Genomic DNA, 9,977 nt, shown 5'->3' with positions numbered 1-9,977 from the left:
ACACCACCCCCAGCTGAAGTGCAGTGAAATCAGCTGAAAAGAATTGTTTTAGAAGAGGAAAAGTTGGCTTGGAACATGGCGCCTTCACTTTAAAGTGCGATTTATCTCCTCAGTTTGCAATCAGCAGTACTCCGCCTTAATTAGCGTTATTCAAACTGGATCCTGTATTTGCAGAAGAGGGGAGACCAGGTAAAATTGCAAATCCAAAACATCTGGCAACCAATTAGCCTAATCCAGTTAGCTTCTGGGCCAGAAATTTTGAAGCAATTACCGTGACAAGTGAACTGAAGCTACACACATGCCTATCCAGTCACAAGAACAACGTCCCTGGCTCGGCAACGAAAACAACAAGAAAAACTGATTGATGGCTGTCACCTGGCAGGGGAGGCGGAAAAGGGGGAGGCCCACACCGGGTCTGCGGTGCCTGCTCATAAATCACAAACGAATCAGCGAATGCTTCAAATGACTTCATTAAAAAGCGTAACACACGCGTCCTGGGAAATGGGGAAAGTAGGGCGATAGGGAACGTGCACGCAGAAAATGTTCTACGCACAGAAAAGTGTATGGGTTAAGTGTACTAATGCTAATCGTTACGAACTAAAAATAGGGGTTAACAACTATTTAACATTGTAATATTTATTTTATGTTTAGTTTGTATAGGAAGAGTAGAGTAAGTTGTGAGTATCGTTGTTATGAGAGTAATTCTTTCAGCTCATTTAACCATAATATATTTGTGCAATATCGAAACAAAACTAAAAAAAGTATTCAAATTTCAGTAAACATACTTAGTTTATATGGGTAATACCAAAAAGGGCTTATCTTTGAGCGAATGGTACACAAATTTCATATTTGGTACTGCAGGAAGAGCTTCCTTCACAATAGAGTACGATAATAATGAAATGGCGGAAGCGAATTAAGTAGAATAAAAGTGATATGTTTTTTCTGTGTAAGGATAGAAGCACCGTCAGCAGGCTCAGTCAAGTGTGTATGGGGATAAGGAGGGGGCAAAACGAGCTGAGTAAGGGCAAAATAAACCCACTCCATTATCCATTATCTACAGCTACGCAGCGGGCTCATCCCCTGGGCCTCCGCTTCGATTCGCTATTAGCAAGGTCTCGAGTTCTATGAAATCCGCTCCTTTGTCTCCCAAAAACGCCAGCAGATGGGAGACAGCAGAGACTTTCCCAAGACCTCACAGCCCCGAATCTATTCAAATTTCAGCTAAGCAGATCCTAATTGAAGCCAAAATGTTTGAGTAGTGTCCGAGCAATCGATGGAGGAGCAGGTGGGTGTCAGGGGGTAGAGGTTACGTTGAAACCCAAGGCAATCGCAACTGAAAACTCTAAGGTCGACAGGAATCCGGCAATTGTTAAAATACTTTTCCCTTTTCGCTTTGTTTTAAAAACCCTCCTTGAGCCAACTACTTAGAACTTTAACTGGAAAAGTTTCTGGTTTTTCCCAGTTTCTGTTTTGTTTTTCCTTCCTTGTTTTCCTTATTGTGCCCCCGTGTTCCACTTCCTTGCGTGGCTTTCTCTCGCCACATCCCGCCACTGATTTGCCGCTATTGTGTCATTGTCCAAAATTTTATTATGACCCACAAAAGTAAACGGAAAGCAGTAGGAAAAACTTGGCCAGTGGTGGGCGGACACTGTGGCACAAAGGAAATTTTGCGCAGCGGTCGGGAGTTTTAACGGCAGGCTAATGATAATCGGCCTGGTCAACGACCTGTAATCCCGCAAATTAGGGCTGCTTCTGTTCTAATGGCCCAATCCGATTTTAAGCATGGGTGGGGGCTCAATAAACGAAACTATCATGTGGAGCCAATTTAAAAGTTCCAAACTGACAGTTCGGTTTCGGTAAAGTTGGGCTTCCCAAACTTTTAATTGATTTGCCATAAATACGGCCAGCCGGGGCAGTTTTAGACAAAACATGGGAGCAGTAGCGCCCACCCCCGGTGAGTTTGCCCCACTTTATAGACATTTCAGAGCGTTTCCCTCAAATCGCACTGATTTGCATGCCGCGTTTCCTAATCCAATGCTTCTCTAGACAAGAGCCAAGCTGGGTATTTGAATACAAACGACACGCCTCCATTAGGTATGCAAACACTTCACGTGTTTTGGCCCCTTCCTGGCCTGGCCAACAGTGCCGCGGCTGTTACTCACAAATTCCGTATGTTCTGCAGCTGGCTCCGGCTCCGGTGTTTGGATACGACTTGCGATTTGCATGCGCTGGGGGTTTTATTAAAAATTATATAATTTTATTTTTAGCTAGGCGAACGGAAGCGGCCGAGAGACAGACGCACACACTCGCGCACACATAGACACGCGGCCCCTTTCTTCTTACTCCGAGCACATTTCGGTAGCGTTGGGGATCCTTTGAGTCCTACTTTCTTTTGCACTTTCTCCTGGGCAGCGAGCACGACCAAAAGCTTCGAGCGTTGAAACGCGACTGAGACTTGGCTGGCAGGAAACGCGGCTCCGCGGCGGAGAAAGTGGCCAAAGAGCGAGAGGAGAGAGACGACCCAAAATGAACGCGCAAAAAAGAGAGGCGCTGGGTGGGTGGTGGTGGGTGGGTGCCCCGAAGCACGAGGACGCGCGAATTTGTGTCGAAAAGGCGGGCGGAAGAAGCAGCAGCTGACACATATTTCGCTTTGTTTTGGTTGTGGCCCCAACCGGCAACGGCTCTCCCGCGCCTGCGCACGGCCCTAACCTCTCTCTCCCACACCCAGTTGGACTCAAACTAGGCGTAAATAGGGCCAGAACTCGTGGCCTAAACTCGTGGCTGGTCACTGTTTTCGTGGCTCTGGTTGTGGACCCGCCGTCTCTCTCTCGACTCTCCCTCGCTCACTCGCAGGCGTTCATTCTATCGATTATCCTTTGGCCCCACGTTCCGGTGAACGCTTTGTTTACGAATTTCAGTGCCACAAGGCATCAGTGGAGAAGTGAGTGCGTGTTGGTGAGTGAATGAATCCACGAGAGTAAACAGCTCTCTCTCACTCACTCCCAAGCTACACCCACCGTGGCCTTCTCCCTCTTCCATTTAAGTTGAATGACACTGCGCCTACGAACTCTCCGCCCCCGCCCCTCTCCCACGACGCCACCTTCCACGACCCACTATTGCATTTCTCTGTGTCCCCCAATTCCAAACGGGGTGCTTCATCTGTGTGTTTGTGAGCTACACGTCATCGTTTTGTAATGCACATGCAGGGCAGAAAGAGACAGCTGGAGAGCCCCGCTGGGCTCATAACTGTAAATGAGCAAAATTAACGGCTCTAGTATGCCCCGCTCCTTTGAACCGCTGTCCGACCACTTTGCTGGCCAGTGTAACGTAATTTTCCCGTTGCCGCCCGAAAGTATGCAATTACGGCAGAGATAACCCCGTTCCCGTGCGATAGTCGATCGGAACGATTGTCATTTCAATCGACCGCCGCTCACCAAATTCTATTGTTTGCACGCACTCACACATTTGCCTAAGTAAACATGGGCCGGCGAAAAGTGTAAATAAGGCAGCTAGCAATTGTCAACAAAGCGGTGACCATTCTAAATAATTCATTCGGTGCCGCAACGCTTTGTTCAGCGGGCGAGCGGTATTAAAGCGCGGCTTGGCGGACGTCGCTTCCACACTCAGCGGCTGGAATTCCCCCGGTAACAACAACACAGCGGAAAGAAGAGGAGCGCCTCGGAATGAGCAGCGAAGCGGAGGAGAAAAGAGCCAAGGTACGGATGCGGATTGCAGTGCGAAAATAGGGGGAAGCTCCTCTCGGATGCAAAGTGCACCTTGAGAAATAGGGTGTATCAGTATCAGTATTTTACGATTGTTTTTTAAGGGTGTACGTCTTTCTCGCCAAAATTGGCTCTTTGAGTATATGACCATAGTTCCATAAACACCGGACTCTAAAGGTCAATCTACTTATACAGACAACATTAGGTAAAAATAGATGTACGTTGTATAAATTGGATATTAGGTAATCATCTTGGATGATTGCTCTTGTGGAACAAATTAATTTTATTGTTCAAATTGATTACTTGGAGAAATGGCAGCCCCTACTTTGAGTCTTCATAGCTTAAACATTTTTCTGAATCAGAGGTATTTATTTGATAGTGGGAGATTTAATATGAAGATATAGATAGATAGATAGATAGATAGATAGACGAAAAATGTCTTGGCTTGATATTTGGCTGAGATCACCACATTTTAAAGACATGCCAATATATTGTTTAACAAGCATACTTTAAACGCTTGCGAGACATTGCTGACTTGGTTTTAATTAAAAAGGGTTCTACAGAAACTTTTGTAACCTGAACACATTTTTCCAGCTTCGTTAGGCGTTCCTTATTGAAAGCGCAGATAAAAGAAAAAGTGTTTGCTTTTATAATTCTGGAGCTCTAATTAATTGACATATCGAGTTGATATACTAATCAAGTTCAGAATTATGCTGGGTCCAAGCGGAAGTTATGCAGGCACCCCTCGCAGCTCACTGTTAATGAAACCTTCGTCCCCCTGGGTTCCCCTCCTGACCCTGTAGTTATAGTATTATACCAAAAGATAAGATACGTTATAGCGTAGGTGAGAGACTGGAAAAAACGTAGCCTCTCCGTAGAGAGGGAAGGCGAGACCGGCCGAATTTGAGGAGGTACTTTAGGATAACCAGTGCAATGGGGCGTTCAGTTGAGCGTTAGACGCCGTCGGGATCGGTTCTTCGGTAGATCTTGACCAAAACCGGGAGAATGAGCGGCAGCGAGAAGAGTGTGCGGCGACGCGTAATAACGCCGACCAGCGATCCTCCGAATACGGATCCATTGCTCCGACCTCGTGGCTCGCAACAGTATGAGGTAAGCACCCACTTCGGGTCCTTGATTAGATTGCTCTTCATTTGGGTGGGGCACGGGCTAATCTCCGGCGATCGAAGCAGCCGCAACATGAGCACTACCCATGGCTAAGTTCCGAAGGTATCGATTTTGGCGGCGTGAGTACAATACTTATCTGGGAAGCACTCGTTAATTAACGAACAGTGGATACTCTGAGATAGCAACGGCCATTCTGCCCTAGTTGCACCCCCGTTTATCTATCCGTGTGGGCTTAGTTTAGTGGAGCAGCCCCAACACAAGGAGCCCTACTATCCAAGTATAACCAATTCGATTTTCGGTGGCAACAGGTTCTGCGCCTTTGCCGACTGCCGGGTTGACCAGCGATAAGATAACTGTGATGGATTAAATCTAACATTCGACTTGATAGCTATAGTCGATTCCAATTTCGAAACTGACTCACTCATAGTTCCAGACGTTAATGTATCTAGTTATGGGTGCTGTCCATTTTATGTGAATGAAGTCGTTTCCGAAAGAGCCTATCACTTAGTCGTTAACGAATAAATGCAAAATTTCTATAGTACTAAGTTTGCGGAATTCCGAAAACACGATGAGTATAAAAAAACCACCAGTACTGAGAAGCATCGAGGCTGATTAGAAAGTTAGAGGTAAAGGAATTCGGAAATATTTGTAATATTTCTATTGTTTATGTCTTCCAGTTTCAAGTAATTAATTTGTCAAATTTACCTTGACACCTTTAAATTATGTTCCTTAAATCATGCCCATATATCATATCATGATGATATATAACCGGATATATATTTAAATTCATTCTGTAAAGGTATGTGTAATTAATTTATCTTTGAACCATCTTTTTTCAGGCCCAACCCAATGGCTGCGAACGAGCCTTTGTCCAGGGAAACAAGATCAAGTGGTTCTGGGCTCCAGCCTTCTTTGGATTCTGGCTGCTGCTCTACGTGGCCATCTCTATCCCCGCCTGCCACCGCCTGCCCCGCCCACTTACCATTCAGGATGAGGCCAAGTACCCTGACCAGTTCATCGCCGAGCGGGCGGAGAACAATCTCCGCGAGCTGGTGAGTCTGGGACCCCGAGTGGTGGGCAGCAGGCAGAACGAGATGGCTGCTCTGAAGATGCTGTCCCAAAAGATGCAGAAAATTCGCTCAGGCTCTGCCAACGATATCGAAGTGGATGTCCAGGTGGCCTCCGGGAGCTATGTGCATTGGTCGATGGTCAACATGTACCAAAGCATTCAGAACATTGTGGTTAAGATTAGTCCCAAGGGATCCAACAGCACCACATACCTTCTGGTAAACAGTCACTACGACTCGGTCCCGGCAGGACCAGGTGCTGGTGATGATGGTTCCATGGTGGCCACCATGATGGAGGTATTGCGAGTGCTGGCCAAGTCCGACAAGCCCCTGAAAAACCCTGTGGTATTCCTCTTCAACGGAGCCGAAGAAAATCCTCTGCAAGCTTCGCATGCTTTCATCACCCAGCACAAGTGGGCCAGGTTCTGCAAGTAGGTTATTGGAATCTTATTTGGCAAATTGGAATTATTCTATGTACTCTCATATAAAGAGCTCTTATCAACCTGGATTCCTGTGGAAACGGCGGTCGGGAGATCCTTTTCCAGTCGGGTCCCAATCATCCCTGGCTGATGAAGAACTACAGACGCGCCATCAAGCATCCGTATGCTTCTACCATGGGGGAGGAGCTGTTCCAGCACAACTTCATTCCCTCCGACACTGATTTCCGCATCTTCCGTGACCACGGATCCGTTCCCGGTTTGGATATGGCCTACACCTACAACGGATTTGTATACCATACACGGCACGACAAGGCAGAGATCTTTCCAAGGGGCAGTCTCCAGCACACTGGAGACAATCTGCTGGCCTTGGTCCGACAGATTGCCAACAGTCCGGAGATTGAGGACTCCTCGGTAAGGTTGCTAAAAAGCTTTACCAGGAATATATAACCCAATATTCTTATTATTATCTTAGAAATATGCCGAGGGACACACAATCTATTTTGATGTTATGGGCTGGTTCCTCGTTTTCTACACCGAAACCGAAGGCGTCATCTTGAACGTTATTGTGGCGTTGGCAGCCATCGGCATTTGTGGCTTCGCCTTTAAGCTGATGTCGGTTGGCTCGGGCATAAAGCTGGAGAAGATCCTCAAGCGGGTCTTGCACACCCTCCTGGTTCAGATCCTATCTGTTGTCGTGGGGGCAGTCCTGCCAATTCTTCTGGGTCTCTTCATGGACGCGGTGCATTTGCCGCTCTCGTGGTTCACGAACTCCTGGCTCATCTTGGGCCTGTACTTCACCACCTTCTTCTTTGGTTTGGCAATAGTGCCAGCTTTGTACTTCCACTGGACCAAGCATGTATGTATTTCAGTTCAGTTCAGTTTGTTAAGGGCTGTACTTAATCCCGGTTCTTCGCAGGATAAACTACCCATTGGACAGCGGATTCAGCTGTTGCTGCACTGCCACTGTGTGCTTCTGGCGGTCCTTACTCTGGTGTTTACCATCTGTGGAATTCGCTCTGTTTTTGTTCTGATGCTCAGCTGCTTGTTCTATACGATGGGTCTAATCATCAACATTGCCACAAAACTGCACAGCAAGGGTATGTTGTATTCGACTTTCCTAGGAAACATGATTTGTAACTAGCCTCTTAATTTCCAAAAGATGTGGCCTGGGTCATCCCGCACATTGTGTGCACTGTTCCGCCGTTCGTGTTCTTCGCATATTTCTCGCACGGATTCTTCACCACCTTTATTCCCATGTTCGGTCGATTTGGTGAGAACCTTAACCCGGATCTGGCGGTGGCCGTTTTCAGCGTTGCTGTTGGCTTCCTGTGCTGCGGCTTTATTATCCCGGTTCTGCAGCTCTTTAACAAGTCAAAGACTATTATTTGTGGCCTGATGGGCATCACTTTGCTGTGCTTCATTATTTCAATGACTCCAGTGGGATTCCCCTATCGTCCGGAAACCAACGTGCAGCGATTCGCAGTGCTGGTAAGGCTTCACACAGCTTCTTTTATGAGGAGTTCTTGTAAGAGGGTATTTTCCTTTATTAGCACACCAAACGTACCTTCCACGACGCCGAAAACCGTGTGCGCCGTCAGGAATCGGGTTACTTTATTATGCCTCAGGACAGACGCACCTACACAGTCAAAAGTAAGTTTCCTGAACTGTAATTTTCAGGATTATTAATGAATTTGCGGTCTTTCAGATGCGGTTATCAACATGACTCTTGCCCAACGGATCGGTTCCGATTGCGAGAAGGAAATAAATTGTGGACTACCCCTGTACAATCAGCGTTGGCACAAGACGAGGTATATACCTATACAAAATCTAAATCCTTTCCTGTTAAACATAAAAATTTCAACTCTTACAGAAAGAACAGCTTGTGGATACCCGCATCTGAGCCAGTCCTTGGAGAAGACCTGCCAACTGTGATTGTTCTATCCAAAAAGCAGCTGTCATCTACCAAAATTCGTTATGAAATGCAGCTAAGTGGACCCAATCACATGGCGCTTTTTATTCAGCCCTTGAATGGAGCAAAGGTGGCGGACTGGACCTTCCATAAAGTAAATAACTTTTTTATTTTCATAGAGACTTCAATGTTAATATTTGATTACCTACAGGCTCCTTTACGTCTCAACTTTGAGCCGCCATACTTCATCTACTTCTCCTGGGGCGTCAATGGAGATCCCCTTAAATTCTGGCTAGAGCTGGATGTAAGTTGTATCTAATTCCCAAAAATAATCGACTTAAAATCGTGTTATATCTCTACCAGAAACCCAGTGGAAATTGGAATTCAAGCACTCTTGAGCTGGGTCTCGGAGGCCATTGGACCCATCACAAGGACTTAATAACGCCGGACTTCAAAAAGTTCCTCGACAGTTTCCCCAATTACGTGGACGCCACCCCCTGGCCAGCTTCGTTTGAAAGTCGCATCTATTAGAGGGACTATCCAAACAAAACGATTTTTTGTACCTAAGTAAAATAAACGCTAACATTTTTAGAAATGTCGTGCGAACTTTGAAATATGATTGATTGGCTTCACCTATACCCATTTCCCCTTATTGGGCTATAAATTTATCAACAGCTCTTCACAAATAATCCCCAAGGTGTGTCGGTCAATATCAAAGTGCTTTGTGTTGGAATGTAAAATACAGAATTTTATTTAAAACGAGAAAGGAAGATAACTTCGGCATGCCGAAGTTTGTATACCCTTGCAGTTATAAGAAATAATCAACTTTAGTACTTTTTTTTTCATATTTTCCCCACTAATTTCCCGATTGTTCCTATGACAGCTATTTGATATAGTCGTCCGATTTTGATAAAATTTAATTCGAAATTCAGAACTAATTAAAAAATGTTATTTCTAAGCTTAGAAGGTTATATGTTAAAAAACACCGAAGATATAATTTTTTTTAAATTTTTTCCCCGATAGTTCCTATGACAGCTATAAGATATAGTTGTCCGATCCGGCTGGAATACTATCCGACTTATATACTACCTGCAAAAGAAAAAAGACTTTTGAAAAAGTTTCAGCCCGATAGCTTCAAAACTGAGAGACTAGTTTGCGTAGAAACGGACAGACAGACGGACATGGCTAGATCGACTCGTCTAGTGACGCTGATCTTTACTTTACTTTATGGGATCGGAAACGTTTCCTTCACTGCGTTGCAAACTTCTGACTGAAATTATTATATCCTCTGCAAGGGTATAAATATAGACATTTTTTACAAAAAAACAATTCCTATTCACTGCTAGTTTATGACTTTGTATGGATAAACAAACTTGCGCTGCGTGCCAAGCTCCTCTAGCTCTTATAATTTCCGAGATCTCAGCGGTTTACGGATGGACAGACGGACATGGCTAGATCGCCTCGCTAGTGATCCTGATTAAGAATATACATATATACCCTATGCCGTCGGAAAGGCTTCCTGTAACCTGTAACATTCTTTGCGACGAATCTGTATACCCTTTTACTCTACGAGTAACGGGTATAATGAGGACGCTAGGTTTCTAGTGTTATGGTCGTTTGGGGCGTAAGAGTGTGACTGACACACTGTTGAAAGAAACTTGCACAGCGCAAGACGCTTAAGAATCTACATGTTAAGTACCAACTTTTTACCTTT

General features: G+C 45.4%; 1 protein-coding gene across 2 annotated transcripts; it reads left to right on the top strand.

The window, feature by feature from the left end:
- Positions 1-3,444: 3,444 nt before the first annotated feature.
- LOC108026518 (endoplasmic reticulum metallopeptidase 1) lies at positions 3,445-8,882 on the top strand. Of its 2 annotated transcripts, none has more exons than XM_044092215.2 (11): positions 3,445-3,716; positions 5,687-6,345; positions 6,405-6,765; positions 6,827-7,210; positions 7,271-7,451; positions 7,514-7,842; positions 7,905-8,004; positions 8,060-8,162; positions 8,225-8,417; positions 8,475-8,567; positions 8,627-8,882. In XM_044092215.2, exons 1-11 carry the CDS (start codon positions 3,684-3,686, stop codon positions 8,792-8,794), a joined length of 2,604 nt encoding a protein of 867 aa, XP_043948150.1. In that variant the 5' UTR covers positions 3,445-3,683; the 3' UTR covers positions 8,795-8,882. The 2 variants fall into 2 exon arrangements, with proteins under 2 accessions (XP_043948150.1, XP_043948149.1); XM_044092214.2 differs by lacking the exon at positions 3,445-3,716 and adding an exon at positions 4,676-4,832.
- Positions 8,883-9,977: the final 1,095 nt, after the last annotated feature.

The sequence above is a fragment of the Drosophila biarmipes genome, chromosome 2R (genome assembly GCF_025231255.1).
Source record: "Drosophila biarmipes strain raj3 chromosome 2R, RU_DBia_V1.1, whole genome shotgun sequence".
NCBI classification, from domain to species: domain Eukaryota; kingdom Metazoa; phylum Arthropoda; class Insecta; order Diptera; family Drosophilidae; genus Drosophila; species Drosophila biarmipes.
The sequence above is the reverse complement of the archived record's forward strand: the minus strand, read 5'-3'. Positions and strand labels throughout refer to the sequence as shown.